General features: G+C 46.4%; 1 protein-coding gene across 1 annotated transcript; it reads right to left on the bottom strand.

Moving 5' to 3' along the window:
- Window positions 1-4153: 4153 nt before the first annotated feature.
- On the bottom strand, window positions 4154-16580 carry PGK1 (phosphoglycerate kinase 1). Its single transcript, XM_040572842.1, has 11 exons — window positions 16428-16580; window positions 14144-14194; window positions 12913-13068; window positions 12656-12800; window positions 10806-10909; window positions 9961-10080; window positions 7992-8106; window positions 7534-7713; window positions 6639-6816; window positions 6285-6383; window positions 4154-4637 (listed from the first exon to the last, which is right to left on the bottom strand). The coding sequence occupies exons 1-11, from the start codon at window positions 16490-16492 to the stop codon at window positions 4597-4599; spliced, it is 1254 nt and encodes a 417-aa protein (XP_040428776.1). The 5' UTR covers window positions 16493-16580; the 3' UTR covers window positions 4154-4596.
- Window positions 16581-18329: the final 1749 nt, after the last annotated feature.

Below are 18329 nucleotides of genomic sequence, written 5' to 3'. Positions count from 1 at the left end.
GCACCAAGCAAAAGCAGTGGATGTTTAAGGTCACCTACCAGGTTCCTGTGTGACTAAAGATTCAGCCTTCCAGCCCTTACCTTTATCAAAAAGATATCCTGGTATTGAGACAGATGGAACTGTGGTTCTGCCTCAACCATATGGTAAGTCTGATGGTGAATATTTATTTATAGACCTACCTGAATCAGTCTGCTAACAAAAGGCACAATCTTTGCAGCTAAGGGCAGACTGTGAAGCGGCAGCAGGGACAGCTAAACCCAGACCCGAAGGGGCTAAGCGGGACCCCATTCTGTAAAGGGTAAGGACACAAAAGCAGAGTTTTTCAGCACTTGTGAGATTATCACCCACATGCTGACACTTTCTCCTCTCAGAGATGGAAGCTGGAGGACTTGGAGTCACCTCCACTTGATTCGAGGTTTGGGCTGCTGCAGGTGCTGGGGGCAAGCAGGGTCGGAAGGCACCAGGCAGGCCACGGACCTCTTCTGCAGGACTATGGGCAGCAGAACATCCCCTGGACTTGAAAATGGACCTGGGAAAGGTCAGGACAGCTCCGCTCTCTCCTCTGCATGGACTCAGCCAGGTCCTCGCAACGGATACCCACAGCAAACCCTCGCAACCCTCTCCCCTCCCACGAAAGGGCTTTTCCCTCTCTGGGAGGGCAGCAGGGAGCCAGGGGGGCCAGCTGGGGTGTGCGTACGAGGCCAGCGTTTCCCTCAGGCTGGGCGAGCGGTCGGAGGGCTCCAAGGAAAGGGCCGGGGCCGCGTCCCCCCGCTCTCTGCTGCACCTGCCTCCGAGCCCGGCATCCCGGCTGGCAGGGCCCTACCCGGGGCACCACGAAGCCGCCTTCCCCTCCCGGAGCCGGCCTCACAGCGACGGCCAGAGCCTCCCCTTTTCCTCCCCTCCTGCTTCTTACCCGGCGGGCGCCTGCCCCGGCGGCCGCCCGTTCATCCATCGTGCCGCTGCCCCCGCCGAGGCGACAAAGCCGGCATGGCAACGAGAGGTGCCGCGGAGCTCGGGGAGGCGCCTTCGGTTATTAACTTTCACCAGGCGGCCCCGACTACGGCACCCGGCATCCTTCGTAGGGCCGGGCGCTGTGGAGACTGCCGGGAGGCGTAGTCCGCCCTCCTCTTCCTCCCCCTTCTCCTCCTCCTCCTCACGGCCAGCTCCGCCTCGCCCGGCTGAGGGGAGGTGGCTATGGGCGAGGCAGAGCTGCCGTGTCAGGCTCTGCTGGGTCCCTCCGCAGCTCCTCGCTAGCGGGCAACTGAGGGGGTAAAAGCGTTCAAGTCCTTTTCAAAAACACTCTCCAGGCTGTGAGATACGCAGCAGAGCCCGGTGTCCAAAAATAAAATAAAAAGACGGAGGTGGTTTTACCGCCGAGGGAGCGGGATGCGACCCACGGGGTGGCTTGCCTCACAAAATGGCTGCTGCCCACCCGAGGCCCCCTCTGTGGAAAGGCAGCGCTGGAGCGCAAAGTTTTGATGTTTCTGATGTACGAAGGTACATTCGCCATGCAGTTGGCCTCCTGGCTGGCCAGATCTGCAATTATTAAAGATATTTTGCCCTGCCTCTGGCACACCAGGGCTGATGGCTCTGCCTGTGGCCTTGAGTCACCAATGCTACCTGTGACTGCAATTTTCAGTACTGAGTAACTTGAAAAACTGCCATCAATTATGCTTTTTACTATGCGGAAACACTTTCTCTACGTCCTGCCGTTTACAGTAGACTGTAATTTATTCAGGGAGACACCCCTAAGAAAGCCCATGTATTTCTGCCTAAGAGAAGCTTATTTTACTTTCCTGACTGCAAATTTAGTCTTTTGCATCAACATTTTTTTATGATCTCAGCTATGGGGACCTAAGTTCTTCACATTTTTCTTTTTTCATCTCACTTGGTTATCAGCCCATTGCTGAATAGGCTAAATCTGCTATCTGCACCTTGCAAGCTTTCTGCAACTGCTTCATCTTTTAACCTCTCTTCCACATTTCTAGCATCATTGCCCCCAAACCACTCTCAACAAAAGGCACCCAAAGGCAGAACTGTTGAAGATGCATGTCTAGAATTATCTCCAAACATACACAAAAATAATCTAGAAAGAACAGTGTGACTCCAGAGGATGTAAAATGTAACAATGGAAGCACCTCTAGATGCCTCAAAAAATTTTATCACTTCAGTAGCGGTTACTAAAACAAAAACTTAATAGGTAAAGCTTAAATAAGTGGAAATTGTCTATAATCAACTGCTGGTCATCAAGTGTACAGCTCCTGCAGTCTACGCTTCATCCCCTTCACTTTAAAACCCTTAAAACCAAGCATCTGTCAGGGTTAGCACACAGACCTGAAAGTTGTAATAGTTAAAATAAACACACAAAAACAAACACCACCACCACCCTCAACATTTTAAAGATGGAATAGCAAGCAAGTCAGGTGCAAAAATGTTTTTAAGTGCAGACATCTGTGTTCATGGAGCCTTGTGACTCCTTGCTATATTTGATTACAGACAGCTTTGTTGCTTGTGATGAAGAAGGGGAGGGGGGGGAAAAAGTGAGGTAGTGGCCACACACCAACCTTTCACTGTAAACACCAAGAAAGGAACTATGGAGGAAAAGTCTTGTTTTTGCTCCATGGGAATCCAGCAACACGGGTGTAAGAGTGACACTAAAATGGGCCGTGCTGTCATGAGGCCTTGTTTGCCAGAGCCAGACAAGAATGGTCTGTTATAAAACATGGTGGAATGTTTGTTTTTGTAGTACTGGATTTCCAAAATCCATAGTCTTTTTGTGGCCGACAAGCTCACTCTTTTCTTTGCCTCGTTACCGCAGCTGTCGGAGGTCTGCACCCCTGCCTGGAAAACATGAGTAACAGCTAGAAAGCAATCCTAGCAAAAATCTGCATCATTCATGCGTAATCAGACAATGCTTGGGAGAGTTACAAAGGAAGGGAGGAGGAGAAAACCACAGTGCTGCAGACATTTGCATTATTTCTAGTTTCTTTGCAAGAGTCACTTTTAGGTTTAAAATGCATGAAGTATAAGTTTCATATGCAACTTTATGTGCACTTTAACTTTATTGGGTTTTAATTCACATCCCACTGAGACCTAGCAAAATTTGGCAGATAGGCCGTGTCTGTTTCCAGCACATACCTTCATTTTGTCTTGGTAATACTGCGTATGTATGTACCAATTAAGTGAAAAGCATACTCTGTGTTGCGGCTTGGTGCTTACCTCAGAGACTCTCTCCCTGGTTCATCCCAGCTGCTTTATTCAACTCGGACCATGCAAAACACTCCAGATGACACCCTGAAAAAGCAGGCAGTCGGTGCTTTACAGCAGTTTCTGTTCTCTGATCCAGCTAGAAGATGCACAGGCAGTTCAGCTGGACTACTGAGTTCTCTTGCAGTTCTTGTGAGTGGAGCTATGACTAACTAAATCCAAACCACACTTTTGGCTGATTTCAAACCGATCTGAAGTTTGGCACAGCCCTGGTTTTGGTTTAGAGCCACCCTGTGCTTGCATTTGGGTCCTACAGCAAGGATAGGAGCCAACCCCTGACAGCCAAAATGGGAATTCCAACTGCATACATTTGCACCGTGCTGGTGGTCCTCCACTAACAGTCCTCATGGGTCTGCAGTATGCTTAGTCCCCAAACACAAACCCGATTGTCCAAAGTGGGTGCTTTGCTATGCTAGTTCTAGTGCTTTTTTGGATCACATATTCGAGGAAAGGAGCACTACGGTTCTCTTTGCCTATAAAGGAGAGGAGAGGTAAGAATCTTCAAGTTTTCACCTGTGTCTTCAAAGGTTCCAGTACTCAGATTAGATACATTAGATACCTACTATACAGCAAGTTCTCTAGAGAAAACCACGCTTTTAAATTTGCACATTTTTTTTAAACTATTCTTGCACATTCAAAAATTCATCTTATTACTTGATGGTATGGAAGTTTTGACATAACAGTATATCTGCAACAACTTCCTTACCAACAAAGTTCACTTTGTTGATGACTGGATGCTTACAAATCCATGGATAAAAACGAAAGGATATTTACAAATACTGCAATTAGCACAAAAAGAAAAAAGATCTGACTCCTGATGCTTAGAACAAAGGTATTGTAACATAACCTGTTCCAAAAATGTGAAAGAAGGACCACATACAAGTTGTTGGCATTTTAAATATGTTTATTCTGCAGCTATTACAATCAGCCTCCAAAAAATTGGAGTCCCCTCTTGTTTCTGAACTGTGGCAAGTGATGAAAATGCCTGCTAGGAACATTGAAGAAGCTACACAGTGCACTCCTTTCTGAGAAACAGACATGTCTACTAGGGATTAATCTCTTTGAAAAGGCAAAATATAAATATATACACTCTAAATCCACAACAACGGTTTAAATGCACTACATTAATTCAAGTGGGATAAGAGTGGACAAATCCACATCATGTAAACTGCAGTCATATCATCTCTCTCCTGTCTTCTCCTCCAACCCTGTCCAGTTTCGGTTTACATTCTGTGATCTGCCTATCGCAGAGATGAAATACAGAAGCACTGAAGTGTTGAATCTCAGGGGCTGTGCACAGGACCAGGAACTGGGGTGATACACCGCTCTTTACACGTTGCTCAAGGCATCCACGCCAGGAAGAACTTTACCTGTTAGGTAAAAAAAATTCCAATAAAGTTAAGGATCCTCCAACTGTACTTAGCTTTCTGCTTACAGCTGCAACATTTACACAGATAAGAAACAAACCATAGGTTAAAGATGGCTCTACGTGCACTCCCGTTGACATCTTTGGCTATGAAGGCATATGGGTTACATTTAAACTGCTCCACACAGCAAATACATTTTGGGGCTGTGGTGAGTATCCAGAGCACAGCTGCACTCGTGTGTCAGCAGCAGATTAACGGTCCACAGTTGTCAATGCTCAATTAACAATAATGCCAAGTTTCTATCCAAGTTCTTGCTAGGGTCATATCCAAACACCTAAGATATTTTTCCACGAAGCTTGATGGCAAACAGATTTTTTGTTTGGACCTAGGGAGTTGCTGCATACTTTCTTCAATCTCTAGTGGCATGTAAATAGTATTTTGGAGCATGTGGTGGAAATTTTAAGAATGAATTCAGAAAAAGGAACAGAGCCTGCTATAAGACTTGAGTCTTTTCCTGGGACTGAAACACCCAGGTCCAGATATTTGCACACCTCATTCCAACAGAGGGGAGTAAGGAATATGCTCCTCTTTGGGCATGGGGGCCCTGCATTTTTATTTATTTTTTTTAAGTGCAATGCTTTCTAAAGCATCTTCTTAGCTTATTGTCCTACTTTAATAATGGAGAACTTTCTGCTCCCCCCCCAACCTACCTTCAAATGCACAAGCTGTGCGGCAGCACTGAATTTTAACACTGTTCACAACCAACCAACTATTTTTTCTTATTCAAATAATCTTCAGAGGCTTTTCTAATTAGCTAGACTTCCGTTACATTTAAAAGATCACACACACAAACCCACATTTTGGGCCAAAACTTAGACAACTTTGTCCTTGCGAATAAATCAGTTGCACAGTTTCATTCTAGCCATCTGCATTCTTTCCCTTTACCATCACTCCCTAGGCAACAGAAACAAAAGCTCTGTCTCACATATAACTGCTGGAAACCAACAGCTGCAATGCAGTTTATTGCAGTTTCTCTTCTACAGAGAAGTTGACAGCATTAGATAATTTACACATATTGGGAAACAGCTAATTACCAGAGGAAATAAAAACTCATTTAGAGTACAATGCAACTCATTAGAAGAATCCTGTAAATTCTCACCATTTTGGATTCCGAGTATTCTTGTGCAGACTTGTTAAGTGATCACTAGAGGGCTCCCCAAAACCAGGGGATTTTAAACCATGCTCCCAAAAGGAAGCTTGTAAACCAAAATTCCAGACTATTCTGATGAGATTTCCCTAACTGAAACTGGAAACTATAAACAGCCTGGTTAACATGTCTCAGGGAATCATCTATAAATAAAGAGCCCGCTCTCAAGGCTGTTTTACTTTCTATTCCAGCTTTTTTGCTGCCTGGGAGTAGCAGTCTATGCTATTTGCAAGAATACTCCATTTTCTTTCCTCTTCCTCTAGGAGGAAGAAAAAAAAGAGCTATGAGGATCTCATTGCTCTCATTGTTCAAAAGCTACCTGCAACTCCACTTGGTGAAACAGAGAAGACATTCACCCTGTTGTTGTGCTTTCTGGACTATCAAAGCAAGGCAGAGCACCCAGAACTGCCTGATTTGCTCAAACAAGAGAAAAGAACAGTTACCCTCTAGCAGTTCCAGGCTGGCACCACCTCCGGTGCTGACATGGCTAACTTTATCCTCAGTATTCCACTTCGCACAGCAAGTAGCTGTATCTCCACCACCTGCAGCACAAGAAAATGAAATGAAACAGAAGAAATTAAGATTTTGTTCAGCTTAAGGCACAAAGCCTTGCTGCAGGTTGGTTCTGTTCCCAGATCCTCAGTACATACGGCAGTTTTTAAAGTCACGTCTGCACGCTGAAGGAAAACTGAAAGCATTATGAAGAAACACAATTTGACCACATTTTTAATGTGGTGCTAGTAGACAGAAGCTTCCTTGTTGCATTTAGAAAAGCAAGAACACGTGCAACTACTTACCAATAATGGTGATGCAGCCCTTGCCAGTGACTTCCACCACTTTGTCCATCAAAGCTTTGGTTCCTTTGGAAAACTTGTCCCACTCGAAGACACCCACTGGACCATTCCACACTATTTGCTTGGCCCTTCCCACAACTTCAACAAACTTCTTAACGCTTTCAGGGCCACAGTCCAAGCCCTAAGACAAGCAAGAGAGTTCAGAGATATAGCTCCTGCCAAGCCTCAGCTTAAATCACCAATGCCTTTTTGGTGGGATCCTCAAAAGCTCCTCCCCCCCCTTTCATTGAAGGTCCAAGCTAACAACCCTGCTATTCACCCCACGTTGTCAAACACCTTATTAAGTCCAAAGAAAGTAGCCTATAGCCACAGGCCTTGTAGGACTTGATGGTACCATTTCCATAGCATCAAACTTGCCACTGACTTAGATATAGCAGACCAGACACGAAGCAAGAGTTTCTCTGTAGGCACCGAATGCTAAGTAACAAAGCAATTTGCCAGCAGCTGCTGCTGTAGGACGGAGTCTGGAGTGGAATTTGTATTCCTAGTACGAAGAAGTCATTTTTAAAATCAATGTCAGAAGCATAAAGTCTTAGTTAAAAGCTTTTGCCAACTAATTAAATTCGAGTCAAATAAAAGGGACTCCTACTGCATTCAGATCTGAAGGTTTTAGAGGATTTTTGCTGTTTTAATCCAAATCTCTACAAAAGCTATTTTACACTTAAAAAATCAGGACAAGCCACAGGGCTTTCTTTTTATTAAGCCTGAGAACTCCATGCAGCTAGGCTGCCTTCAGAAACATTAGCAAAGGATCTCAATTACTCTTTTTTATTCCTTTAAGACGTGCCCTTCCCACCCCAGTGCTCCCTGTTATTTTCTCTAGTCCATTGAAACCTACCATCCAGCCAGCAGGAATGCCCGAAGCCACCGTGGCTTCCCCAGTCTGTGCATGCTCATCGAATTTGTCTGCAGTGATGAAGTCAACAGGCAGAGTAATCTTCACACCGTTCTTCTCTGCCTTGGCCATCAGGTCCTTGACAATTTTTGATCCCTCTTCATCAAACAAAGAGTTGCCAATCTACAGAAGTTATTTGGAAAAAAGAAAGGCATTTGTTTAGCTACTGGTTGGTACAGAAAAGAACAGCAGCAGTCAAGCCACACCATTCAGCAGTTCTGGGAAGTTTTCTTAGAGCACTAAGACACATACTGCAATCCAATTTTTGCAACCTGATTGTCAAGTACCTTCTGAGTGCTCCCTGGTCTTGCAGAGAGTTGACACACCTAGTTTCCGATCCCACCATATATACTGACCATATTTTTTTCCTAGGAGCAGACCCAGAATTGCTCTTTTCATACCTGCATGTTGTTGAGCACTTTAAGAAAGGTGAACGCCATTCCACCACCGATGATCATCTCATTGACCTTATCCAACATGTTATTGATCAGCTGGATCTTATCCTGAACTTTCGCTCTGGTGAAGGAGAGAAGGAAAGAGAATGAACAGTGCAGTCACTGCCCAAAATTCTCAGACTTTATTCTATCTTGAACTAAGCAGGAAGCCTCACCAAGGACTTCTTGGATAAGAGTTTGAAGCAGAATTATCCAACTGCTAGTCAGTACCGGCAGTTCTCTGATACCTCAAGGTTTTTCTGAGAGAATGGTCCAACAGAAGAGTTATGGGGAATGAGCAGAAAGGGAATTTGGCAAATCAACAGGTCAGTATTAAACAGCAACTTACAAGAGCATTATTAGCCCTCTGTTTTTCTCCTATTTAAATATAAAATTAATTTGGCACTTTACAGGCTGGTTTCCCCTGACTGTCCATCCATGCAGAGCAGAGATCAGATCTCCACCGTTCATAACTGTGGCCCGACCCCAGATCCACTGTACCAGCTGCCACGTGCCCAGCTCCTGTAACCAGTCCGGGCCCAGCACCCCATCACACTCATAGCCCAAACATTCCAGCATTTGGAATAACAATGCCAAAATTACTTCATATGGGAATGGCAGGAAGCAACAGTAAATAGACAAATCTTTTACCCTCCCCCTTTATGCCCCATGACATTGTTACCTAAAGAAAGCTTCATAAAGACCCTAGAAAATTACCTAGAATGACACTCAAGAGACTTGCATTGATATCTGTATGGCTATGCCCTGCTTGATGACATTAGACAAGACTCTTTCCTTTTCTTCCTTTTGTTACCTCATCTCTAAAACAGTGATAATGATACAGATTTCATTAATGAAGTGCTTTCAGACCTCATCAGAATAAACAGGTGATGCCTCTACAACTCCAGCCTCAGTGACTGCAGAGAGCTCTGGTACAAACCAGCCACCAGCCTCAAGGTAAATTAGATTTTTGTTTCTTCCTTTTGTGCACATCCTGCTGCTGACACTGAAATTACTTTCCTGCACGTGGTCTTTCTTTGCCAACACATTTTATTTCCACCTCATTAGTACAGTTGTTCTCAGTACAGATTCTGGGTCCAGTTTTGTTATGTATAAGCAATAGCCAGCCTGCAGCTGAACCACACACAGCCTGCAAGTGTGGGTCACCTGCAGCTCTAAATCTTGGAAGGGTACTAATAAAAACAAAGCACTACTCATTATAATCAAGATCACAGGAAAAGTATAAAATGAGAACTGAGTACTACTTCTTGCAGAGCATGTTTTTGGGCACAGAACAGGAATAAGCCACGTAATTTTATCATCACGGGGACGTTACAGTGTCCAAGCTCTGTGTTACTGTATTTTACAAAGTATTTTAATTCACCTGACGAACTGAAACACTTCCATAAAAGTGTGCATGTGACAAAAACTGGCAGCAATGATAATTTATTTCTACACACAAGCAGTCATTTGGTTTTGCACCTTTGATTCTCTTTGCGCACTAGCTGCTGCTAAAGAACAGAGGCCCGGGCAGCTACAGTAGGCCACGGTTGCATAATGACAGACCGTGTCAACTTACACAGCGCTGAGCTTGCAGGATGCTTGTACTCTGAACCACGGAGGAAAGGTCACTGACAATATTTCAGGGCCAGCATGTGTGTCAGTTCTGGGTCAGCCGTCCAGCGAGCTGCTGTGGGCTGTCTCAGGAGGATGCGAGAGGCCACAAGGTACGAGCAGGCCCTGACAGTACCACCACAGGGCTGCACGGGGTAAGCTAGCTCCCATCTAACCCACATCTTACAGAGATCTCAAGAATTATCTACAAATCTGAACTGCAGGTACAGCTCAAAGGAAAGCGCTTGTTTGAAGCAAACCAAAACAACCCTGACAGAGGTGCTGAAGAGAAATAAAAAGTTGGTATGCTCTTGAGTCTTACCCTCCCAGAATTGCTAAGAAGGGTCTCTCTGGGCTCTCGAGGGCCTTAGCAAAATAATCCAGTTCTTTCTTCATCAGGAAGCCTGCAGCCTTCTGAGGAAGACTGACACCTACCATGGAACTGTAGAATGAAGATAAGAGTGAGGAAAGGAAAAATGTTCTATTAGTGAAGGTTCAAACATCCACGTGTCTCACAGCACTCTAAAGCCAATTCTTTAGTCAGCTACAGCAAGGAGAGCAGCTCCTACCTGCATGAAAACAAACACGGGGATTTTCTTTTCCTAGTTTGATAAGCCAGCTGTAAAGTTGACTTTCCAGGATTGCTTTTGCACAGTCATTTTGATATGTGATACATTTATAGCATTAATTAGTAATCCAAAATGATGACGGACAAAAGCACAGGAGGAACAGATGTGTCTTCCTCCAGTAACACTGATTAGGAAATCAAGCTCCAAGACGAGCACTGCAGAGTTTCAAACACATATCTAACCACACTCCATGAGAATAACCCATCTGGAGTTATTCATCTTTAGGAAAATAGGTCTGCTGGAATCGCAGGACAATTAATACAAGTAATTTTGTATCTTCAAAGCCTAAAAAGTTCATTCAAGTCTTAGGAGTTTCAGCTGTTGCCTGTTCTCAGAGGTAAACTTTAGATAGCATACACTATAGAGAACTGTCTTCACTAAATATGTCACTCAGGAACAAACAGCAGAACAATAATGGGATAAGCTCCAAAATAAGTTAATTTTAAACGGGGGCAAAGCTCTGTGTGTAATTTTAACTGGGGGCAAACCTCAGGCATCATTCTGCAGTTCTGCCTGTGGATGGAAAAGGGATACGTACCTGTGAGCTCGGTGGGCAGTTCCGAAAGCATCATTAACATAAACATCTCCCAGTTTAGAAAGAGAGGCTCTGAAAGCATCCACTTTAGCAGAATCAGCCTTGATCTAAAGGGAAAGAATGACAAGCTTGTGCTATTCAAGTCACAGAGTAGATACTGAAATTGAAGTCAAATTCAGCAATTAACAAGCAATTGACTCGTAACCCCAAAGCAAAGAAAAATCAGCTGGAGAAATCCATCTGTTCATCCTGGGGCTCAATGCATTTCATATGCTCTTTTCCAGTCCAGCAGAAGCCACAAAAACGTTTAAGTGGTTTAAACTCCACTTTCATCTCCCCGAGCCTGCTCCTACATCCCTGAGGACTGTTCCCATTTCAGGATCTTCGTACACCAACAAGGTAGGAACGAGCTGCATCACAACCAACCTCTTGGTCTCCTAACAGATCTCCGGTTGCGTGGCGATCCCAGGTAACACAGGAAGGGTACGCAGAGATGAGGCGCTACCAAGATGAAAGCAAACTCACTCATGCCCACCTACTGACCAGAGAACGCGTGGTATCTAAGCTCCTGAGGGATTCATTTAGCGTCTGCTCTGAGGATTAACTTATAAATAGCCCGCAGCCTACGACAGGCCACAGCTGTAACAGCCAACAAAGGAAAGCTGGAGACAGGCTGAGTGGGCAGTGGGCAAAACCAGAGGCATTTCTGCTGAGAGATCTTTTCCACCCTCCAAGTCCTCATGGGATGGCTCAAGTAGCTCAATTTTCCTTCCCACCTTGAGAAAAACAGCAGAGCTCTCTAACAGCGACTGCTCGGAGTGAGTTCACTGCCACTTGCTGTTAAAGAACCTCCTGGACTGGCAGTTAGGCAATCCCTGACTGCCTTACTGCTTTATCAGCTCACCCCCCCCGAGCGAGGGCTCTTCTCCTGCTGCCTCTGCTAGCACACAGCTCTAATTCTAATTCGGGGACGATGGCAGCAAGGCACTCTAAGACATGCCAGACAGGTTCAACACAGCTTTGGGGGCCCTTTTATTCACACAGCCTAGCCAAAGGGACTACACAGATTCTGAAATAATGCTGTCAACTGCTCCTTCACTTGCTAAATTTCCTGACTTTACACGAAGAGATGAAATGCTCCGATTAAATTCCTGAACATCTGTAAGCAGAAGGCAGAGGCTCTGAATGAAGGAACCCCCTACCACCTGATTTGCCTTGGAAAGACGCCTCTCAAGCACCAGCTAGCAACCCACAGTCTTGCGCTGTGTCACTATTTCCACAGCACTGACTTTCACCTGTTAAGACGAGAAGCTGGTCTGCCAGCCGTAGCTCTCCTGTCGTGCCCAACTGCTTTGCATGCTTCTGTACACATACAAGTGCATAAAATCAGTTTCCCAAAGCCAATTTAATTCTTGTCCCACTCTTCCCCCAGCCACCACATCAGCTTTCAGTGGCACAAGGTTGCGGTAATTCCAGACTGGCTCAATTTCCCATTGCCATCTGGAGCTGCAAAGGCTCACTAGTTCTCTGGGCCATTTTCCTAAGTGCCAGGAGTCCTGTGTCAGCCCCTAAAGGGCACCGCACGATGTGCATTCCCCTGCACGCACCAAATCTGCGAGGAGCCAAGGCCTGCGTAAAGTCACCGGGTCACCATCGCTAAGAAAAGCAGCTGTCTGGAGCAAGCGTTCTCCCTGACCTTCAAGAAAATGTCAGAGGTGCAAGGCAGCCTGGCTCTCGATGGCTGCTCTGGGAGCAGGCAGGCTTCTAATGGGTTTGACAATCTCCGTATTGCAGAACACACAAGCATCAGTTTAAAACATTAGGCACGCACAAAACGAGACTTGATGTTTCACCTTGTTCCCTGAAGCATCCTTCCCCTTCCCTTCTTCTTCTACATGGAACCGGAGGTTCTCCAGCAGGATGATGGAGCCAGTTGCAGGATTAGCGCAGGCCTTCTCCACCTCGGGACCAACACAATCCTTCAGGAAAGTGACCTCTCTGCAAACAGAAGACACACCCCGTCATCCTACAAGCAACTCTCTGAAAGGAAAGCATCCAGGTCCACGCACAGGGTGGGCCTGACGCGTGCTGAGCTGCTCCTCTACTTCACCTGCCCATAAGCGCTTTAAGCTCCACAGCGACCGGGGCCAAGGAGAACTTGTCGGGCATGGGGACACCGTCGGGGCGACCCAGGTGACTCATCAAAACCACAGACTTGGCTCCATGGTCCAGGCAGTGCTTGATGGTAGGAACGGCCGCCTTGATTCTGTAGTGGCAGGGAAAAGCAAGTGAAAAAGGATTCAAGGAGTGTTTGCTGTAGAAGCAGACTTACTGAGCACTTACACAAGAGCCCTGGAAGTTGTCCCTCAAAAAGGGCAAGAGAAAGCACAAGAGCTGGGCAGAATGATTGTTTAACCGCTGTTAACAGTTTCACACAGCTCAGCCTCCCCCTCAAAGACAGCAGGGCACTGCCACCAGGACCCCCTAAAAGGGACGCCGGGCTTCAAAACTTACTCTAGGATAAACATCTCGGAGCCTAATCACACCCTAGAGAGCACATCTGTCCCTGCGGAGCTAACCCAGCCTATTCCTTTCCTAAGGACTGTGACAATCCCCGAAGCACAGCCATCACACATCATGCATCAACTAAGTTCTCTGTCCCGGCATGTTTTCACATGTTCTACTGTTATATTCTGCGAGATGTAGGAGAGAGAAGTAAAATTTATCTCGTCATCCAAATTCTGCTGATTGTTTGTAGCTATGAAATGTCAGGAGACATCTGAACATAACCAGGCTTCCTTATTTAGTGATCCTGAGCCAAAAAAAGGAATGACAGGGATGCTGACCAGTGGTGAACAAAACTGGCACCTGCCCACAAATGCTGAAGAAGCTTAACAGGACGTTTGCTATCACTGCTCCTAAACCGTGTGTCTCTGTATGCTGCTCAAGTAGGCTAACGTTAGACAGCAAGTGAACACAACCGCAGGGTAAGGAGCCAGGACGTTTTCTGGTACTACCATCAAAAACAGCAAACAAAGCTGAACAGACGTGTGGTTGTGACATGGCCATAAAGCTGCAACCATGTTTAAGGAATGAAGTTTTAGGATCTGAAAAGTTCAGCGATGTTTTCTATGTGCTTTCCACAGCAGCTACAGTGAGAGTAAGTCTCGTAGTAACTACAGTTTGCAAATAGCTGCAGGAGTTTTAAACAACAGCTGTCAGACCTTCTCTGAGACACCTAATACTCAGTGATTAGGCAGTGACAGCTTAACCACAGCAGCACTGCAGGTACTGCTAACAGAACCAGGCTTCAAATCAGAAACCAGAAATCAAAGGCTCACCTTTGGTTGTTGGTTATTTTGTGATCCTTCATTGGAACATTGAAGTCAACCCTAAAAAAAAAAAACAGAAAAAAATTAAATACTTAAAACTTCTTTTTACAAAGAGCAAGGTAACCTGCCAGGAAGGGAGCTGCCTAGAAAAGCAATGTTGCAGTTAAGGTTAGGGTAAGATTTTTAGCTGCCTTGTGCGTTCCAAATCTGTATCTTATCAGCCATTTGTGCTTGTAATGAATACAAATGGAGAAAAAGCATCAGGTTGTGTGACTTCGTGAAGATACACCATCAATCCAACCCAACTCTCATGGCCGCAGGAGTGATGATGCTGAAACAGAAAATAAAACTGAGATTGAACAAGCTCCTGCTTGCTTTTTCATTTTTAAAAGCCATGCTCTCAGATCACTGACGAGCAGGTTCCAAGGGAAAGGAAGCAAATAATGAAAGGCGACATCGTGCTCTTCAAAGAGGCTTCTGAAATACCCAGCTGGACTACTATGGCCGGCAAGCAAGCTCACGGAAGCTGCGCAATTATTGCTTACAGCTCTGAGTTTCTGCTCTCAGCAGCTCTGATCTGTCCAGAGCCGAGTACTGCAGCTACCACACTCCTGTGGGAAGACCTGACTAGATCCAGGGGTCGCTTCCCTCCCTACACACACCAGAGGAAGGGATGGCAGGGAGGAGTTCTATCAGTTTCTCTCTAGCACACCTTGCGCCCACGTGGTGACCAGCTGCAGCAGGAGGCTGTTTCGTAACAGCCAAGGGCAGAAATTACTCACTGAGCCGCTTTCCTCCTCCCTGTCTCACTCAGAGAAAGCGTGGCCACGGCGTGGCCACTTATGAGCAAGATCTTTTTCTTCCGGGGAGGAAGGGAACGTCTAACCGACTGTAACAGCGCATCAGAATGAGGAAAGTGAAGTGCTCTGTTCAAGTTTATCCTTCATCACTCCACATCTATATACAGAACACTGAAATTCTGGAAGTTGCTCGAGTTTTCTTGTAGCCTGCTCAGCACTAGAACCATATGGGAATGATGACAAAAGCTGCCAGCAAAGCAGGAGTAGCTGAGCGGAAAAAATTGAACTGGCAGCCCATGGTACAGTGGACTAATTCCATAAAGGGAACAGAAAAGCACCACCATCATGCTGCTTTTCTGAAACACGAGGAATAAGAGAACAGTTTGCTTTACAGAGCCATCAGAGCTACAAAAGACCAGGTTCACCCTTTCTCCCCACCACAGCTATGGCCGATGAAATCTGAGCTCTCCTTAAACCCTTTCTCTTCCCCAGTCCTAACATCTTCCCACGATTCTGCCTTTGGCATTAGGCCTGGAAAATAACATTATGAACATACCAAAATTACAATGAACATGAAAAGAAAAAAGAAGGGTATCAATTTTAGTAGTACTAAGAGCACGTGGCGACTTTTGGAGGAAATGAGGTGCAGGCAGGAAACTCAAATTAGCACCAACTGCTGCTTCACTCAGCCTTTGCAGCCAGGCACAGGACTGCAGGCGGGTTATACCCATTATCTGAGCCCACAAGCTGGCTAACCCATCCCCGGACCAGTCAGAGTGAAAAAAAAAGTATGTTGTTAAAGAGATAAAGGTCTTTTTTTTTGTACCAGATTTAAGAAACACGTGCAAATCCCAAGCTAGCTTCTCATTATGGGAACTGATTTTTGGCCATCTAATTTTGAGGGAACTACATCAAAATAAGACAAGAGAGGCAAAAAAAAGAGATGTGGGAGAGAAGCTGCAGCTTTGTTATGTCCGCCTCCTCACCACACAGGGCGGCTGATACAAACGGGTCGCAGTAAGGTGACCTTGGACAAAGAAACCCACGGTTACAGGAATTTAGGGCGGTATACCTGGGTGCCCTTATCTGCCAGCACCTAGCAGCCGTTCCCACGCCAGGCTTTCCACAGCCCCTGATGTTTTACAGTGAATTCCTGTTTCAGGGCTCTGCATTAGGAAGCACGGGATGCCTACAGCTCAGCTCCCGGCCCAAGAAGCAGAACCATTCCCAGCGGGGCAGAGCTGTATTCTCACCTTATCGTCACTCATTTCAGCTTTGCGCTAAGGGAAGGGGAGCTGGTGAAGAGACTCTTCTGGAAGGACCTTTTTTGGAGTACCCTCCCATAAAAACGAGCCCACAACCCAACCCAGCGGGCTGCGCAGGCTGCTGGGGCACCCAGCCCTCTCCCCACAGCCCCCTCACAGGGCCCCGACGGCGCTGAGAGCCACGGGCAGGGCCTGGGGAGAGCCGCTCCCCACCGCCCAGCTCCTCACCTCATAACAACCCGCTTGCCCTTCACGTCCACCTTATCCAGGGTGAGTTTGTTGGAGAGAGACATGCCTGCTGCCGCTGCGATCCGCACCCTCCGGCTACCACCCGCCTTCTGAGGCGCTGCCCGGCCCGCCCCGCCGGCCGCACGCTCGGCCCGCCCCTGCCCGCGGCCCATTGGGCCGCGCCGCCCACCGCGCGCTCCCATTGGGCGAGCCGCCCGCCCGTCAGCCGAGCCGCCCAGCCCCGCCGTCAGGCCTGGTTGCGGCCGGGCCTGGTCACGTCCCGCACGGAGCCGGCGGGGGCGGGGCCGCCTGAGGGCGGCCCAGGCCGCCGCTGTGGGTCCGCGGGGCCGTTGGGTTGTGGGGTCGGTCTGCCCCCGCTCCCCTCAGCCTCACAGCTCTCGCTGCCATCCGTGAGGCTGTAAAAAGCTAGATCCTAAAATCCCCCCTTAGGACGGAGAAGGGCAGGCACGCACGTCGCCTCCATTTGTCAGCATGTGGCTGCGTGTTTTGTCTGTGGCTGTAAATCCTATGGTCAGGGTTTAAATTAAATAGGTCTGGTAATGGTCTTGATATTTGCTGAAAGTAAAGCTGGAATCACAGAATCATTAAGGTTGGAAAAGCCCTCCAAGATCATCTGGTCCAAACATCCCCTACCACCAATGTCACCCATTAACCCATGTCCCCAAGCATCATGTCCAGCCTTTCCTTGAACACCCCCAGGGACAGTGATGCCACCACCTCCCTGGGCAACCCGTCCCTATACCTAACCACACTTTCTGACAGAAATTTCTCCTCATTTCCAACCTGAACCTTCCCTGGCACAACTTGAGGCCATTCCCTCTAGTCCTATCACTAGTTGCTGATCCTATCACTATTCCTGATACAAGCCAGGATGCCGTTGGCCTTCTCCCACTGCCTGAATAAAAAGATATTAGCATCAAATCCTAAACTGGTCCTGAACACAACCTTCTTAGAGCCTGGAGTTGCTTTCCCCAGTAAATGCAGTCATTCAGTAGTACAAGACTTTCTTTTAAAAAGCTTGCGTGCCATCTCCTCGAGGTAAAAAAGGCTGGAGGAGAAATGTCACGGAGCATGGCAGGCACACGGTAACCCGAGCACCCACAGTAACATAAGACGCAGGGCACTTACACACCAGGGCTGATCGAGGAGAAGGGGACAGGGGGACATGCGCTAATCCTGTTAGTAGAGGGTGCTCAGGACTACACAAGTCATTCTGAATGAATTCAAAAATAATCAAATGGTAAAAATACCTGACACACAGGAATTTGTGGAGTACTGCCCATGTACTTCCAGTCCTATGAGGTTGGGCATAATCAAAACCCCAAAGGGTTTATTTTTAAAAATAACCAGGAACATGCCACTCAATAGGACTAACTCCACAGAAAACATATACATATAACAGACTAGTACTGTATTATGTCTTTAATAATCAAAAATTGGAAGCTTAGTACAGCTTTAAGGATCTATTATTTTGGGCATAACAGCAGCCTTAGTTTGTAAGGTGTACTCAGGTTTTATGTTGGCTTGTTCTTTCTCCATTTTTTATGAAGAAGGTAGGAGAAGAAAGTCACACGAGAATGTGGGGGTGACAGAATATAATTAAAAAAATAAAGAAAGGAAAAGTACTGCAGACACGTGTTCGAGACTCAAAGCTCATTTCCACGTTTGAGTCACCTTTCTGTCCTTCCTGCCTGTTGTGAAATATCTAGAATATACTGCAAATATTTAAAGAAAAAAGCCCATGCAAACAGTTCAAAACCTGCACTTTTAAATTAACCAATACAACAAAGACAGGAGGGCAGAGGACTGATAAATGAAGAAAAAAAATCTGGTATTAGACTGTGACCACCTAGGAACTAATTTCTAGAAATACAAAACAGA

This window comes from Cygnus olor, chromosome 13, assembly GCF_009769625.2.
Source record: "Cygnus olor isolate bCygOlo1 chromosome 13, bCygOlo1.pri.v2, whole genome shotgun sequence".
Taxonomy (NCBI): domain Eukaryota; kingdom Metazoa; phylum Chordata; class Aves; order Anseriformes; family Anatidae; genus Cygnus; species Cygnus olor.
This window is presented reverse-complemented; position numbering and strand designations above follow the sequence as displayed.

Coding starts and splice junctions, on each gene's coding strand:
- PGK1 (XM_040572842.1), bottom strand. CDS start 16,492: ATGTCTCTCTCCAACAAACTCACCCTGGATAAGGTGGACGTGAAGGGC. Junction 6,384..6,638: donor GGGCTGCATCACCATTATTG/GTAAGTAGTTGC, acceptor CTTGTGCTGCAG/GTGGTGGAGATACAGCTACT. Junction 4,638..6,284: donor CAGCCTGGAACTGCTAGAGG/GTAACTGTTCTT, acceptor TTTACCTAACAG/GTAAAGTTCTTCCTGGCGTG.